The sequence below is a fragment of the Amphiprion ocellaris genome, chromosome 12 (genome assembly GCF_022539595.1).
Source record: "Amphiprion ocellaris isolate individual 3 ecotype Okinawa chromosome 12, ASM2253959v1, whole genome shotgun sequence".
Taxonomy (NCBI): Eukaryota; Metazoa; Chordata; class Actinopteri; family Pomacentridae; genus Amphiprion; species Amphiprion ocellaris.
The window spans coordinates 10,192,757-10,209,960 of record NC_072777.1 but is presented as its reverse complement, the minus strand read 5'-3'; the positions used below and the strand labels follow the sequence as shown (position 1 = coordinate 10,209,960).

The window sequence follows — 17,204 nt, the reverse complement described above, 5'->3', positions numbered from 1 at the left end:
CTGTAGCAGCGAAGACATTTTTGTGTTCCATGCAAAGACCTGGCCTGTCATTGTCTTCATCTACCATCCATGAATTAAAACCAAAAAAGGAAAAAATATGAATTATTTGTGTCAAGACTTCATTAAGTGTCTTTTTTTGACACCTCAACTGCTTTTTGCTATCTCAGCTCCTGGACTGGCATCTTCAGCTAGACAGGTGTCTGCCAGCACCTCTGGATGCAGTGGGTGCATGGCTGCACGAGGCTGAAGGAGCCCTGCGACAAGAGATTATTGTCCAACAGGCACATGACGTCACAGCCACCACTGTACACAGAGCTCTGGAACAGCACAAGGTCAGCATGGAGCCACACAGAGAGAGATAAGGAGAGAGGCAATTTTCCGGTGAAAAATAGAAAAACTACGGTGATGCTCACATGATATGCAATTACTAATACTTTTAAAGGGGCTGTGCTGGCATAATAACAGTTTACAGTAGTATATCACCATGCATATTGTTTTTAAATTGTCCTAATATCTTCTAAACCTAACATCTACTCAGTTCTTAGTATTTCATATTTATCTTTGTATTTGTTGTGTATTCTTCATATGTGTTTCTGTGTTTGTGATTTGCGGTGCATTGTGCAGGATGTGTTGAGGAGCCTGGAAAGTCACCAGCAAGTCTTTCAGAGAATCCATAGAGACAGAAGTGTTGATGGAGTCCCTGTTCCCGCAGACCAGCTCCAAGACATGGCTGAGAGGTAGCCAGTGCAAGATATTTAGAAAATACAGCCCAAATACAGAAACAGAGATAAGTTGTTTATTTATCTTTCACTTTAAGCAATAGTAAGGCTTGCTGACAGGTATCCAGTATTGGAATTATATGAACCACCTGACTTGGCATGGTTTCATATTCTGCTGTTCAGAGGAGCAGTAGAATGTTAAGGTCAAGCTATAGGTCTCATGTTCTGTATGAACTTTGTCTTTTTTTAGGATGAATTTTGTCTCTACATCTTCTAGCATCCACCTGGCTAAAATGGAATTTTTGGAGAATAAGCACCACATGCAGGCCTTCCTCACGCTGGCCGAGTCTAAGCTGAAATCCTGGATCATCAAATATGGCCAACAGGAATCTGTAGAACTGATGCTCCACAACTATATTGTAAGTTCAGACTTTGTACTGAAATATTAGTTGATTTTTTAAACGGTCTTTGCATGTATGTAAAAATTTTCTTGCTTTATTGTTTAATTTTTGGGTATTAAACATCGTATGGGATGAGTTGTTCTATTGCTGTGTGTCAGTGCTATGATGTTAATGTCATCAACGTAAACTCAGATGCAATAACAACTTCCTATTGTCTTCAACAGTCGTTTGTGGAGAAGCATTGTTTCTTTGAAAATTACGAGGCATTGTTTCAGACTCTGAAACAGTCTGCTGAGGCCTACGTCAGTGCTGACAGCTCAGGTGAGAGATTAAAATATAACTTTTGAATGTAGACCAAATTAAATGTCTGAGATGTGTGTTTATATGTATAATATACATACTCTATATTGGATATTTTCTAATATTTCTTTATATTTACAGTTGTTCTCCTGTTTTACATATACATTTTATTTAAAGGTGAAAAACAAGTTATTTACCTTGTTGACATATCCGTCCATTGTTTTTTTTATATGCTGGAAGACACATCACCAGAGGACAAAAACAAATATGTAACTTTGGCACACAAAGAGGATTTTTTAGGGTTTAAGCAATGACCAAATAGGCACTTTAATGGTTGAAGGTAGGAGTAGGTAACAGAAATAAAATCATATATATCATTATACATAATAATAACACTACATCATGATATGATAAATTTTGTTGTAACTCAATTGAAAAACTTAATATATGCAGTTTAGTAACAGGGCAGTAATGTACTCGAAACTGTAGCTTGAGCTTCGTTATAATGATGCCAAAATCACATAACATTTACAATATTGCAATGAAGCTGTCCTACTCATTCATTAAGAACGTGACCCACAGTGATCTGATATGACCAGAGACATTAAAGGAATAAATATGATATATAATGTCATATTGTCCAACACTAATTGCGTTCTTTTGATGTTACTTTTATATTAAATTTATCATTCATCCCCAAATGTGTTCTTACTGACACTGAATATCTGAAAATTGTGCATTATATCTCAACTTTATTTTACTGTTTCAACAACTCAGTAACCAATGAGGGTTTCTCTTGCAGCCTCTCAGTGTTCCCCTGACTGGTTTTACAGTTTGGTAATAGAGGAGAGTCTGCAGGCTACAGCTAAATGAGGTTCCTCCACTCCAAGCTCTCGATGGGGAATACGACCCCATTTGCTAGTTAGGGGCTGCTCCACTTTGGCAGGTCTCTGGGCGAAAACTGAGCTAGCTTGTTGGTTTCATTAGTTTTCAGGGTTGTGTTGCTTTAGGGTATGCAGAGCAGAGAAGTGAGGTGTGGCGAGAAATCAGGACGTCTGAGGTTTGATTCGCCCACCCCACAAATTAAATATACAACCAAGTCTGCTGGTACTATAGTTAACATCTAGACTTATGATCGGGTTAATGTGAGACTATTTGTGTGTTTTAACAAGTTTAGTTTGACATTATAGTAAATTGAGGGTTACATTTTAAGATATTGTACTGATCTGATTCTGATATCTGATCCATGTCTATTTGAAACTGGATATTTGTTTTTGGTTTATTTCTTTCACACTTTTGCACTAGCTGACAGTCGTCTATGGTAGAGGACTTATGAGGCTGGAGAGTTTGCACCAAATAAATGCCTAGCACAGATGATGCATCTTCCTACAGTGAGTTTTTGGGGTCAGAGATTTGTCTGCAAAGGCATGTTGCTCCATCAGCCTTAATATGCTTTTCATCTGATGTTGCTATGAAAATGTGTACCATGTGTACCATCTGTCCTGCGCCTTAAAGCAAAACTATGTACCTTTGCCAAACAGCATTAACAGGTGACAGTTAAAACACGGTGTAAGAGTAACATGAGATCAGACATACTCAAAAACAGTTAGTCACTATAGGCTGTTGGTCACATCAGACAAAACAGATATGTAGCTGCTAAATGGCTACTTCAACTTTTCATTTGTAAGACAGAAAATGCATTTTCAACTTTATCTTCACACGGAATTCATATAAAGTCAGAAAAAAATTGAAAATGTTAAATATTGAAAAATAATTCAAAATAAATATTCAAGATCATAATGATGACTCCTGTCTGTATTGTTTTGCTAAGACTGATGTTCTTAGCAACATTACTAGTAGTAACAGAGGTAATAGCGGTCCTCAAAGTATAATTGTTATTAAACTTGATTTATCGCTCTTTCAGCGGATGACGGTGAGATGGGAGTGCGCAGGTTCATGCGGGAGGTGGTGACTCAGTGGAGGAGTCTGTCCATGGAGGTCCGCAGTGTGAGGAGCATGCTGGAGGAAGTGCTGTCCAACTGGGAGAGGTACACCTCCACTGTAGCCTCCTTACAGGCCTGGCTGGAGGATGCAGAGGAAGCTCTAAGCCAACCAGAAAACATGAAACAGGTATGAGACTCTAAGACCCACTCCAATGAAAGTCTCATTTTTTACCTTGTTATCGTGCTCATATGTTGAGAAGACACATGATGAGTAAAAATAAGTGTCAAACTGCTGGATGGATCTGGAGACTTTATACTTTTGTACAGTATAAAGGAGCAATTTAAAGACATGAGGGGATTATTTCATGGAAAAAACTCCCAAATGTATTAATAATTTTGAAACACAGAGACAAATTCTAAGGGGTGTAACTGATGGCCGAAGAGGGACTTTAATACTGAATTAAACTCATCTTTATACTTGTTTTTTTGTGTGTGTGTCAGCTGATTAAAAATCCCCTCATATAGACATGTATTTGATGCACTCAGATGTCTCGGAGTTGTAGGTATCAAATTTACGTCAGCCCAGTTACCAGCATTTAGTTTTGTAAGTGGAATCCTATTAGCAGTCTCCACTCAAGTATCAAATGATCTCTTTGACTTACAACCAGCCACGGAGGATATTCCTGTTGTTGCATTGCCATGGTTACCGCAGATTCACATCCCCACCAAGGATTAGACAGCTAATTACCCCAGTTTTTTATTGTCCTTCCTTTGTTTCTTTCTTTGAATCCATTTCTTTGTTTCTTTTTTGATTAGCTTTCTTTGTTTCTTTCTTTGACACTCATTCTTTGTTTTTCTTAATTTCTTTGTTTCTTTCTTTCTTTTTTTAATGAGCCTGTCTCTCTTCCAGGAGTTTTTCAGGAATCTCAGCCACTGGATGGATAAGCATGCAGCCCTGAACGACGCAGGGAATTTTCTTATTGAAACATGTGATGAGACTGTGTCACTCGAGCTCAAGCAGCAGCTACTTCTCTTAAACGGACGATGGAGAGATCTGTTCCTCAAAGTCAAACAAGTAATAAATAAACCATAACATCTTAAAATACTGTGTCAGACAAAAAAGCAGAATTAGATCAAATAGTATGAGACAGATTTATTTTTAGTTTGGTTTGACACAAATTGATTCATACCTGACAACTGTACATTTCTCACATTCTGAATGATGTTTCTTTTTCGCTGCAGTATGCCCATTCAGATGAGTTGGAAAAATGGAAAAAAGACCACCTGAAGGCTGTTTGGGCCCTGAAAGAGCTGCTAGACACAGCAGAATCCACGCTCAATGCTCCTGTTCAAGTATCATTCCTTAACGTTAGAGCCTTTCTACACGAAGTGGAGGTGAGGGAAGATAAAAGCCAGATTGTCTAACACATGTAAAGGTCAGGATAGCACAACAGTACAAGTACAACCCAATGTATTTGCAAGGATTTCTGTTGATTCACCTGACACTGTTTCATTGTCATTATTTGTGCCCAGTTTACTGGCATGTTCAATGTCTAGTCAGCATTTAGGGTCTAATAAACCTTAGAAACTCAACATTACACAGACCCTGATCACAACTCCAGGTATATGTTTTTAATCTGTGGGTAGTGAATCACAAGCTGAATAATAATGCACTGATTAGATCATGATTACATTATCATTTGGACTGTAATGAGACAGAGCTGTCAAAGAGCTCCCCAGGCAGAAACATTCATATAGAAAATAATGTCATTATCTTCCCCAGTTGGTTTTACTTCCTAGGAAACTTAGACTCATAAACTTTGAATTAGTAAAAGCTGCATGTCATTGCTGTGATGACAGAACTGTAAACAAAATAATGATGTGACATGTAGTTTTTGTAGCCAGAAGCAACACTGATGCATGTGCATTCAATTTAAGAATGTGTAAGATGACCCTTTACCTGCGCATCTCATCTTAGAAGACCAAACAAAAGGTTGTTGCCATGGAGACACAATACAAGTTGGCTGCCCGCAGTGCTCAGCTCCTTGCCAAGGATGCACTGCAGGATGAGGCTGCCAGGGTCATGGCAACTATGGCAACAGCCAAAAATCAGCTGAGCAAGGTAGGATTTATTTAAGGCTAAACATGAAGGGCAGTGCAATATCTTTTAAAAAAAAAAAAAACCACACTTTTCTCTTCCTGCCAAGTCTTTTTAAAAATCCTTTTAATTTTCCGTGTCGTTGTTTAATGGCCTGTTTTATATGTCTCCAGGTGAGAGAGCGGTGTCCCTCTCTGGTTAGGGAATGTCATGTCCTTCTGCCACTGTTGGAGGAGATGGAGAAACACATCAATGCTTTTTATCAGGCCCTGGAGCGCGCTAGTCGCATCACTGCTGCTGCACGAGATCCAGATTCACAGGCACAGGCTCAGCAAAAACTCAAGTGGCAGGTTAGTTAGGATGACAATGAAATGATTAAATTACCAGTAAATGGGTACTGGATAGAGGCTTGCCTGGAAAGCAAAAACCTGTTTTTACTACAAGAGTATTTACGCGGGCTGCACAGTGGTGTAGTGGTTAGCACTTTCGCCTTGCAGCGAGCGAGAAGATTCCTGGTTCGCGTCCCGGCTTTCCCGGGATCTTTCTGCATGGAGTTTGCATGTTCTCCCTGTGCATGCGTGGGTTTTCTCCGGGTACTCCGGCTTCCTCCCACAGTCCAAAAATATGCTGAGGTTAATTGATTACTCTAAATTGCCCGTAGGTGTGAATGTGTGAGTGCTTGTTTGTCTCTGTATGTAGCCCTGCGACAGACTGGCGACCTGTCTAGGGTGTCCCCTGCCTTCACCTGAGTCAGCTGGGATAGGCTCCAGCCCCCCCCGCGACCCTAGTGAGGATTAAGCGGTGTATAGATAATGGATGGATGGAGTATTTACGCTTTTATTCTGTTGTGAAGTCAGGTATGCAGTGAATTGACAATTATGATTAATATCTTGCATAAAATCAAAATAATTTAAAATATTTAATAAGTAGTCTAGACATTTGGATTAAACTGGATAACTGTTTAAAGGCGCTCTGCTCAGTAAAATTGATGAAAATGGTAAAAGTAAGCAAGGAGGTGTCCAAACCTGCATTTTTGTGTTTGTTTTGTGTTCGTCGCTACTCTTCCTGTGGCATTAAATTAACACTCAACTTTTACAGTATTTTGTTATTTTACTATCAACGCACTGAATGTATTTGTGTTGGCTTTCTTTCCCAATTGTCTCAGGATTTGTTAAACCAGCAGCAAAGCTGTAAACGATGTCTGTCAGTGATTGAGAGGAACCACCACACCATTCAGAGGATGCTCTCCACCAGTAAGGTGCTCCGGAACTTCGACCTGTCGTTGCTGCAAAAGAGAGTTGCAGAGATACAAGGCTCAGCACAGGTTGGTCTGATACATACACTGTACATGTACACATACCAGGATGCCACAAGGAAGACAGCATTATCCACAATGCTGATTATAGTAAAGAGATTACAAGAATATCAAAACACCCAGGAGGTAGCTGTGCAGATTAAACTGTGTCTCATTATTCATTTGCTTGATGTAAGACAAATAATGTAATTACACTGTATTACCGAAGAGACCCATTACGATCACAACTGCTTTCCTTCCATCCTCTCAGGCTTTGCTGAAGGAGGTTGGGGAATGGAGAAGGCAGGAAGAGGCCAACAACTGCTTGAGGATGAGGTTTGAGGAATCACAAGAAGAACTGGAGAGAGTGCTGAAGAGAGCTCAGGGCTGCTTGAGAGAGACTGGAGATCCTGAGGAATTACTGAAGAAACACACTGTAAGATCACATCTGCATCCTGCTATAAATAAAGCATTGAAGGAATAGCTAACCTGCAAAAACATTACTATTAGCAATTTATGCATTTAGGTGGTATAGTGGTACTGTTCAACTTTATCTGTTAATCTGTTTCCTCTAGTCCTAGAAGAAAAATGTTGATGGCCTCTCTTATTTTAGTCCTGTGTTTTTATGCTGCAGGATTTTTTTGGTCAACTGGACCAACGGGTGCTGAGTGTGTTCTTGAAAGCGTGTGATGAGCTGACAGACATCCTGCCACAAGAGGAGCAACAGGGGCTGCAAGAAACTGTCCGTAGGCTGCACAAACACTGGAAGGTCAGGGGTCACCGTGCTTTAACACTCTCACTAATTACTGTGCATCTCAGGAGGCAGATAGCCAATACATTAACTTATCAGGAAGACCTTTGACACTGACAGAGATCCCTCCTGTCTGTTTCCAATTAACATGCACTAGTTATATTAAAATGCGACCCTCTCTGTGTTTATTCGCAGTCATTCTAAGAGATATTTTTCCTCTGACAGATAAAATATGACACTGAAATTACTATGCTACTCTCCAATGCTCTGTGTCTCCTCTGTCTTTCCTACAGGACATCCAAGGTGAAATACCATCTCACCTGCTCCGTCTAAAGGTGGAAGTGGAGCGAAGTCGAGTGGCTGTCATCCTACAAGACTGCCGAACAGAGCTGCACAGAGAAATGCAAGCCCTGTCAGGCACCTGCACCAGTGAGCAAGTGATCAAAGAGCACAGAGTGAGCCTTGGATTTGGTAGAAACTTAAAACATTTTAAACTAAGTGTGAGAGAAAGACAAAATCACTTTACGTTGTCATCATTGCCATTCTAGAGCCTCTCACATGCCAACATTTCCTTCTTTTTTATCTTCAGGCTTTCTTCAAGGAACGTAAACCTCTGACTTTGTGTGAGAAGAGGATTAGAAACATGGAGGATCTGTGTCACAAGTTGCCTGACAACGACATGGCTTATCGAACGCTTGACTTAACTAGAAGGGGTGTAGAAGAGGTTACAGAACAAATTAGGAGCACCCACCTCAAACTGGAGCAGCACCCTGATAAATGGAAAGAGTGGAATGAAAGGTAAAGAAATAAAGACTCTATTTCCAACAACTTTTATCGATTACTTTAAGCCGAAACTTATTGTTCCATTTTGTAGGTTCTGTGAGCTTTCTGATTGGCTCTCATCTCAAAGAAGGCAAGTAAGGCTCTTGAGAGAGACAGCATTAAATTCCCGTCATCAGGAGCAAATTGACGCTGCTGTTCAGGTGAGCCAGCACACTGTTTTTGTTGCCGTAGGCACAGATATTTGGTTATGATTCAGTACCCTTCAACTTCAGTAACCATGTGTTTCCGTCAATTCCAGTCACTGCAGGAAGTAGTGGACGCCCGAGAAGAGAGCCTGCTGTGGCTGAAGAGCCGCCTTGCTGGGCTGTCTGAAGTTAGCTCTGAACTAGAAGTCCAGAGACAGAGAACAGCTCTGGCCAAACTCTCGACTGACCTGCGAGGAGTCTTTTCTTCACTCTGTCAGGTATTCCAAGATAAGTGTTAAAAATGTTCTTTCTCGTTGTTATTTTTCAACAAAGCCTGATCCTTTGCCTCTCTGCCACAGTTGGGGGAAGAGGGTTCTGCTATGTTCCAGTATGAGGAGCTGAGGGATGAGGTACATGGTGCTCTGGAGGAGGTTCTGAGGGCCCGAAAGGAGGCTGAGGACCAGAGCAGCAGGATTCTGAACGCCGAGGGCTTGGAGGAGGCCAAACAACTTTACCTCATTCACCAGGTGTGTATAATGCAGAAGTGTAGGTTTCTGTATTAAAATGTCTTACACTTTATGCATTGAAGTGTTATATACAAATAAAATAAATCAATTGCAGTTTACATTATGTCTGGTTTGAGCAAAGAAAACAAAAATGAAGACACTTATTTCTGACATATTGTTTTCTTGTCTGTGAATTCTAGCAACACCTAAAACACCTGCATGCTAACAGGAGAGAGGCTGAGCTTCTGGTGTCACACTGCCGCCAGCTGCAGAAAGGGGAGGTGCTCAGTCAGTCTCTACGGGAGCTGGAGCGAGCTTTCATCGAGGTTGACCGCAAATCAGGGGCAAAGGAGCACAGTCTGCAGGTAGACAGAGCCTGGATTCTTCTCATGTCAGCGTGATAATGTTTGCATGTGTCAGTGTCATTGATCATCCACACATACCCCTGCTGTGGTCATTGATTGTGCCATGTTAAACCATAACCAGATATTGATTATTATGTGGTATGTTAATTTGATTTATCTGTTGTCGTGGGATTTGTTGATGCACTTTAGTCCTTGTTCTCGAATTGATCAGAAAACCTTTGGTGGAGTGACTCTTCAAATTACAGTACCCACGTCCCCTGTGTGAGATTTTACATGTAATCATCTAGTATGAATTTGTACCTTCTAACATGACTTTCTTCTTTCCTTGTCACCCCTAGGCAACTCTGAGCTCTTGGCAAAATTTTGAAGCAGAAAGAGAAACTATTTGGAAGTTTATCACCAATACCAACAATGAACTGCACAAAGAGTTAATTTTTAACAGTCTGGACAGCCTGAGGATTGAGCAGCAGAATAACAAGGTGTGTCTGTGCAGAATGTGTGTATCTGTCTGTGCATGCATATTCTGTACGGCATGTATTTGCGCCTATAATTTATTAGTTTATTTGTTGTCTATAGGAACTCCTCGCAAAGGTTTTGGAGTGTTCTGTACGAGCGGACCTGCTCTTGGAGAAGGCAGCAGATATTCAGCTTGGGCCGAAGAATCAGAACCTTCTTCTACAGCAGGCCCAGTCCATCAGAGAGGCAGTCACACAACTTCAAGATCATCTCAACAAGAAGTATGTCACATCCTCATAACAAGCCTCCCATCCACTTGAATTACAACTTTCTTAAAGTCATATTTTCAGGTTCAGTGTAAGAAATCTAGACAATTTTCATTATGCAACAGCAAAACTGCAGATCTGTCATACTGAATTTACGGCGCCTATCTGGTGTTTGTCCTGATTTCTACGTTATGGAATGAATTGTATCTTGACTTGTGTCTTCCAGTGTTGTCCAGCTGGAGATAATGTGCGTGCAGTGGGAGCGCTTCAGCAGTAAATCAGACGCCTTCTCTCTGTGGATCAATGAGAAAGAGAAGGAGCTGGAGGCTGTCAGCACCACCTCCTCTGTGGATCCTTTAGACAAACACATCAGCACTGTGGAGGTATGTCAGGTGTCTCTTTGTATCTAGCATTTCATTCTGTACCTTCTTTTCTATCTCATGGTGTAGGCGGCTCTCCTAATTTTAGGTTTACTCAGAGGCGAGACTTTTCACTACCCCGCATTGTCTGTACACTGTAGTCATTTTTTTTTTTTTTGCAATTCCTTCAATAATCTTCTGAAATTCACAAATAAAAATACATCATCCAAACATTTGATAGTAGCTTCAAGTAAAATAAGTCACATTGCTGTCTTGCTTGTAGTGTGCAGTATCATTGCTGCTTTAAAATTATTAGGATTAGGATGAAATACAATGAAATTTTAATCTGACCTCCAGGGAAAACTGGGTCAGCATTGCAGCAGAGGCTTGCATATAGAAAATAAATTGACCATATTTAATAAAATATAATCTTGGCATTCCAGATGTCAGCCATGTCAATTTCATGATAGTCTTTAGAAAAAATATCACAAAATTGGAATATCACAACTTAGAAATCCTGAGGCAGACATTTAATTAGTTTGTAAGCACATGCTCTTGAAAACTTTATTTTCTTTTTTTCTAATCAACTTTTGTACTGTAACTTTTCTTCTAATAATTTCCCATATACTGTCCCTCACTAACATTTCACTGCTATTTCATCGTTCCAGGTGATGGGAAAAGTTTTAGAAGAGAAAGGGGCAACTCTAGCCCACATGGAGGCTGACTGTGAGGCTTTGTCCAGGTTTGTGACTCCTGGAGAGGCCGGCCGACTCAGGACACAACTTATCCAGATGATGCAGTGCTGGGAAGAGTTGAAGGAGAGAGCAGAGCAGCTTGGTGTGCAGCTCAACCAGAGTGCCTCCTACAGGCAGAGATGCAATGATAACCTTGAACAGGTTCACAGAAAAATGCTGTCAGATTTCTATACTTTAAAAGTTATGTATAAGCCGTAGAAATCACTGAGATGTTTGTCTTCATCAGGTCAAGAAAGCAATTTGTGATCTTAAGGAAAAACTGGACTGTCCGATCACACATTGTGCATCATCATCAGAGACCTACAAACACCTCCAGGATCACATGGTAAGAAAAAAAACACAACTCATGCCTTCATGATACGTCATCATGATAATATGGGCCTTTGGTTTTATTATTGGTTTTGGTGTGTTTGTCATTGGGAATTCATTTTAATATGATGTATATTCAAGGGTGTACTTGGTAGTTATTGAGGACTTGATTACAAGTACATTTCTATTTACTCTAGGAGATCTGCCAGGGCATTGAGCAGCTGAAGCCCAGGCTGATGGCTCTGTTTACGGCCACAAAGAGGTTTGGAGAGGGCAACCAGCTGGAAGAAGAGGTGGATAACCTCCAGAAGCAACAGACACAGTTAATGGGAAAAGCTGCAGAAAAACAATCTACATTAGAAAGCCTTCTAGCTCTGTGGCAAAGGTACAGTAAACAGTCAAATACGCTTGCATTATGCATGTCCTGAAAATTGAATCATTTGAGAAAATAACTACAGTATATATGCAATGCTTTCCTTGCAAGAAGTAGATGTTAGATAACGAGGACACCTAGAAGAGATGTGTCTCAATATTTCACATTGCAAAAAAGTAGGAAATATAAAAATGGATTATAAGAGAGAGCAAAAGCTGTTTTATTTACTATTCTTTAGTCTTTCTTTTTTGCTTACTGTCTCCCTGTCAGCTGTGGTCTCTGCTCACACATGTATCTTATTCAAATTGTATAAATATTGCTATTTCCCCTTTTATTGAGCATGTGCTCTTCCTGCTGAATCCTTCTCTCGATGCCAATTTCCGCTTTTATTCTCCGAATCATTCTCTCATCTTAGTATGATGTTGAATAGCGAGATCTTGTCTTTGACGCAATCTTTCTGTTCGCCTGTCAGCCATTGCATTTTTATTCTAATTATATGCTTTTCTTATCGCTTTCTTTGCCACACAATAGACTCTCCAAAGAACGATTGTTTATTATTCGTGAGGAGAAAATAGTGATCCAATCACATGGTGACTTTTTAAAGTGTTAACGCTTTGGTGCTTGCTTTTTGGTATTTACCCACCCAGTGATTCTCTTATAAATGTGCTGCTAAGCTATGGCAGGCTTTATGTGTGTCTGTTTGTGTATCTGAGCTGTTTTTTTATGTAGTCAGCCTCATCCTCACCCCTGCAGGTATATGTATAAGGGATTACTTGCAGCACTGTGTGCTTTGGCGAGATATGGTTGCCCCATTCTGACCCTGTCACTGATACTGAGCCATGGTCAGATAAAATAAATAAATAACACAGACAGTATCGCTGTGTGTGTCACTGTGTATGTGTATGAACTTCTTAGGCTGTTACTGGTATCCCTCTATTGTGTTGCTCACATTTTCTTTGATTTGAATACATGCCACATTTGTACCTACAGATTTGAAAAGGAGAATTCGTCGATGAAAAGCTGGCTGGACAGGTGTGAATCTGTGTGCTGCCCAGACACTGAACTCCTCTCTGCAGATAAAGTAAAGCTTAGGAATGAACTACAAAATGTGCAGGTACAATCAGTTTGCTATTCATTTTTTTGTCTGTACAAATAAGAATGAGTTTTGTTCTGTTATCTGATTAGTTTTTGAGTTGCATAATTTTTATATATTTACTCACCATTCCAGGAAATGCAGGGGGAGACACCGTCCTATGAGGCTCTTCTCCAGGGTCTTGTGAATCTCAGGCTTTGTCTGTACCCCACAGCACCCGAAACTTGTATTCAAGAACTCAATGATGATCTCATGCAACTACAGCAGAGATGCACTTCAGCACAGAACAGCATATCGCACAGGTATTTATTTTTATATTATTAGTGTATAAATTATTTACATCTAGTTACCAGTACATGACTGGATTCATACATTTATCTAATACAATCTTGCCCAAGTTGCAAAACAGTAATCACAGTCATATTCTTAATCCAAATTGCCCTCCATCTCTCCTTCAGGCTTAAACTGCTGGAGTTGCAGTTGGAGCAGTTGGAGCAGTTTGATCAGGCACTGCAGAGCGTGACCCAAAGGAGTGAAAACCTTCTGTCTGGCTTGAGAAGCTCTTCCCAGGTTGATATTGCTGATCTTGAGGCTGCAATTACTAAGCTGAAGGTGAGAAATCAGTAATTTGCTGTCAACTGTGATTTTTTTTGTAGGTTTTCTATATTAGAGCAGTTATAGTAAGCAAGTTTATATTGATTGCTGTTGGAGCTAATATAAATGAATCTAATTTGAACCATCTTGTTACAGGAGCATGAGACACAACTACAGGAGAATGCGTCACAGAGAGAGATTCTCCATCAAAAAGAGTCCACCCTGCTTTGCAGTTTCACCCTGGAGGCCCAACAGCAGCTCCAGGGCTGGAGAGAGGACTGCCTACAGCCCCTCAGTGAATCCCAGCGCCTCCTGCTCCTTCGTACACAGTGCCTTACTGAGTTAAAGACTTTCCTTGAGAAGCATGGAGCAGCAACCAGGGCTGTGCGCCACCTTCATGAGGCTGTGGAGGGCAGAGGGAGCTGGGACCGCTCTAAAGCTGAAGAGCTGCATCATGGAATAGGGGAAGTGGCTAAAGATGTGGCTCGGCTTGAGGCAGAGGCCGTCGGGTTAGATGGGCAGCTAAGCAAGGCACACCTGCACCTGTGTGGAGCAGAGTGGAGGGGCTCCAAAGATATGAGCCATCCTCAGGGACGGACATCTTGTAGAGGACAGGTAGTGGCCCTTACACTGGCTCTGGAGGAGGTGCAGAGGGGCGTGGGATGGAGACAAAGTGAAGCAGATGCCTTAGGGGCCTTGTGGAGCTCCTTCAGAGAGAGGAGGGAGGAGGTGGTGAAGAATTTAAAGAAACTGGAAGACAATGCAAACCAGGAGGGGACCAGAGAGAGCTCTGTACAAGCCTTTCAAAACAGGTATATATATATATGTACATGTATTATTCAAGACACCTAAAACTAATAGCCATATTAGGACATTTAGTATCACCATAGCTGGTATATGCTGAGTTCTATAGCAGTATTTACAAATTGTAAACACTGAAAAGAACTTTTTTTCCACTTGAGCCCCTAGGCATATCTTTTTCAGCTTCTCCTATTCTCTTTTATGCTAATCGTGGACAATAACTTATCTCTTACCATAATAATTTTACAAATAATATATGTATTTAAAAGCAAGTCACCCTCATTTGACTCAGCTTATCTTCTTTATTTGGATTTAAAGCCTGGTTTTACTGAATTAATCTGACTCATTGTTTTTCTACACAAATATTATTTTTCAGTCTGAGTCAGATTTGTTTCCTTTAATACATGTTGTTAAATATAGTACTTCTTCTTTTAAATGCACCCTGTGAGCGTTTGATTCAGAGACCATATTCCAAACTCCTCAAGAATATATTAATATACTGTATATTACTGAAAACTAAACCACACATGGGCAAGTCCATTAAAATTTGATCTCCTGAAAAATGAGATATATTATGTTGGGCTCAGGCTAGTAATCCCTATTGTTTTCTTCTGGATCTATTTCTCCCAGGCTGCGTTTCTTTGTCCAGCTGGAGGATGAGCTGCAGTCCCTGCAGCACTCCCGACGGTGGTTAGAAGAGAAGGGAAACCAGCTGGCCCGGAGAGACAGTGAGCTGGCAGGAGAAGCTCTCAGGGAGGTAGCTCTGGTAAAGACAGCCTGGGAGAATGTCAGTACACTGATCACCAACAGGTACGGATTAGAGATGGCGGAGACTGATTTGGACTCTTTCACATAGTTTGAAGTCTTTTCCTGTTTCTGGTTTTGGTCCTCTAGTTTTCATTACCACTTAAAAAATAATCGCTATATCCCTGTTTTTACATGCAGTCAGGAACAGAGTGGTGCTGTGGTAGATCTTCTTCGCCGGTTCTGCCACTTGAAGTCAGTCCTCACCACAGTTGTGGAGAATGCTCGGGCTGTGGCTCACAATCTGCCTGACCATAACCATACTGCTCAGGAGGCTAAAAGGATTTTTACACAAGTCAGTACCTTTTGGTTTTTCTCTGAAATGTATTATTATTGTTAAATTTTCTGCTTTGTCTTATTAAATATGCCACTGAGATGTTATCAGGACAGTCAAGACAGAATGTCCATTGTTCTAAGAGACCTCTGCTGTAAATGGTAACTGTAAAAACAACCATGTTAGCTATTTAGATGAGCAAGTTATAGGGTCCTGGTTCCAGGTGCATGTTAGCTTACTGTGAGGCTGGTGCCTCATTGCCAGGGACTTTCCGACTGTGATAAGTCAGTGTCATGAAAAAGATTAGTTACTTCCCTGATAACTTGGGTTGTTGGATTTGTTGTTCCCCTGTGAAAAATATACATGTCCAAAGCATCCTCTTTTAATGAGCTGAAAACAAGATGTTTTCAGCTATATGACTCACCGTTCTGATTATTCAGTGAGTTTAATTTATTAGATGCAGAAGAATTTTCTCAATCCATCAGGGAAATTTAAACAAAACATATGTTGCTTTCACTGGGTGGTAACAATTTTAATGTGCATTAGTTATTCTGTATATTAATAAGTAACGACAAGTCTCAATCTTATCTCAGTAATATAACCCATCTTCCTTCCAGGTTGCACTGTTTCTCTCCCTCTAGTGGTGGCCTGTTGTCATTCCCTCTGCTCTTCTCTGTCCCTGCAGCATGAGGCCGTTCAGGCTGAGCTGAAAGCAAAACAGGAAGACATGGACCTCCTCATTAGCACAGTGGAAGACCTGCAGAGAGAGCTGGTGAAGGTTCCCACCTCTGATATGGGCTCCATCCAGAGAGACATGGAGACACTCAGAGATCAGTGGCTGGTGGTGAGTTAGACTTGATGTCATGTGTGGTGCTTTGAAACTGCTTTAGTAGAAATGTAGACAAAGACAAAAGTCACTCAATTTATTTAGATAAATCCATGATACCTTGACATGCTAGACTTATTTATTCAGATATTTTAAAGAAAAATATTTGTGAGTTTTGTTGCATTAACAAATTGGCCACAACATCATCCACCATTTTCCCAAAAAACAATAGTCCATATTATTTATCTGAGTGTGGAAGGGAAATATGATAATGACTATGGAGAGCATAAAGAAATGTGTTGTATTATTTACTGTGACTTTGAAAGAAATCTATCATAATGTCCACAATCCAGCTCTGCCAAACACTTGCGCCATTGCTCTTTTAATGATCTTTATTTCTCTTCTTTTTCCTTATTTTTTTTCTATATTTTCTCCTCTTTTGGGAGTTAGTTGGCTGCTCAGCTGTCACAAATGAGACAGAAAAATAAACAAGTCTAGACAGGTTATCTGCCTTTCTGTGTCTCTCTCACTTCTCACTCCCACATCTGTCAAACTAATTAAGTGGCGATTTTCTTCCATCTCCCAGTTAAGCATACCATCCCTTGTTACAGGGAGACTGAGAGAAAGCTGAACACAAAGGAGAGGGACCCATCCTCTCCTGTTGATTGAGCTGTGTTTTGTTCTGTACTCAAACAGGCTGCTGGTCTGTGTTCTTTCAGGTCTCAGAGAAAATACAAACCAACACAGAGAGACTTGGCTACTGTGTGTCACTTTGGGATGACCTTAAGGCCATGGAGCAGGACATCAACCAGTGGACCACCCCCTCCATCGCTGATCTCACTGACACAGTCACCAGTCTAAGCAACAAGGAGAAGACAGAGGCCCATCTTGCCACCTTTCAGGTCAGAGCACGCTGGGCTATCTGCAGATGAGAGTGTATGAATGATGA

General features: G+C 40.7%; 1 protein-coding gene across 2 annotated transcripts in view; it reads left to right on the top strand.

The window, feature by feature from the left end:
• The window catches only part of syne1a (spectrin repeat containing, nuclear envelope 1a), a 140,079-nt gene that overhangs the window by 29,793 nt on the left and 93,082 nt on the right, over positions 1-17,204 (top strand). For both annotated transcript variants that reach the window (XM_055016112.1, XM_055016111.1), the window contains 32 exons: positions 168-332; positions 625-737; positions 970-1,138; positions 1,345-1,441; positions 3,345-3,550; positions 4,274-4,438; positions 4,606-4,758; positions 5,342-5,485; positions 5,635-5,811; positions 6,627-6,785; positions 7,027-7,191; positions 7,390-7,524; positions 7,800-7,961; positions 8,096-8,304; positions 8,381-8,489; positions 8,588-8,752; positions 8,834-9,001; positions 9,181-9,345; positions 9,684-9,824; positions 9,922-10,082; positions 10,294-10,450; positions 11,095-11,322; positions 11,408-11,506; positions 11,688-11,875; positions 12,854-12,977; positions 13,092-13,258; positions 13,415-13,568; positions 13,707-14,362; positions 14,982-15,161; positions 15,297-15,450; positions 16,115-16,273; positions 16,975-17,157. In XM_055016112.1, coding sequence (XP_054872087.1) covers positions 168-332; positions 625-737; positions 970-1,138; positions 1,345-1,441; positions 3,345-3,550; positions 4,274-4,438; positions 4,606-4,758; positions 5,342-5,485; positions 5,635-5,811; positions 6,627-6,785; positions 7,027-7,191; positions 7,390-7,524; positions 7,800-7,961; positions 8,096-8,304; positions 8,381-8,489; positions 8,588-8,752; positions 8,834-9,001; positions 9,181-9,345; positions 9,684-9,824; positions 9,922-10,082; positions 10,294-10,450; positions 11,095-11,322; positions 11,408-11,506; positions 11,688-11,875; positions 12,854-12,977; positions 13,092-13,258; positions 13,415-13,568; positions 13,707-14,362; positions 14,982-15,161; positions 15,297-15,450; positions 16,115-16,273; positions 16,975-17,157 — 5,577 coding nt within the window. The remainder of the gene's footprint in view (positions 1-167; positions 333-624; positions 738-969; positions 1,139-1,344; positions 1,442-3,344; positions 3,551-4,273; positions 4,439-4,605; positions 4,759-5,341; positions 5,486-5,634; positions 5,812-6,626; positions 6,786-7,026; positions 7,192-7,389; positions 7,525-7,799; positions 7,962-8,095; positions 8,305-8,380; positions 8,490-8,587; positions 8,753-8,833; positions 9,002-9,180; positions 9,346-9,683; positions 9,825-9,921; positions 10,083-10,293; positions 10,451-11,094; positions 11,323-11,407; positions 11,507-11,687; positions 11,876-12,853; positions 12,978-13,091; positions 13,259-13,414; positions 13,569-13,706; positions 14,363-14,981; positions 15,162-15,296; positions 15,451-16,114; positions 16,274-16,974; positions 17,158-17,204) is intronic.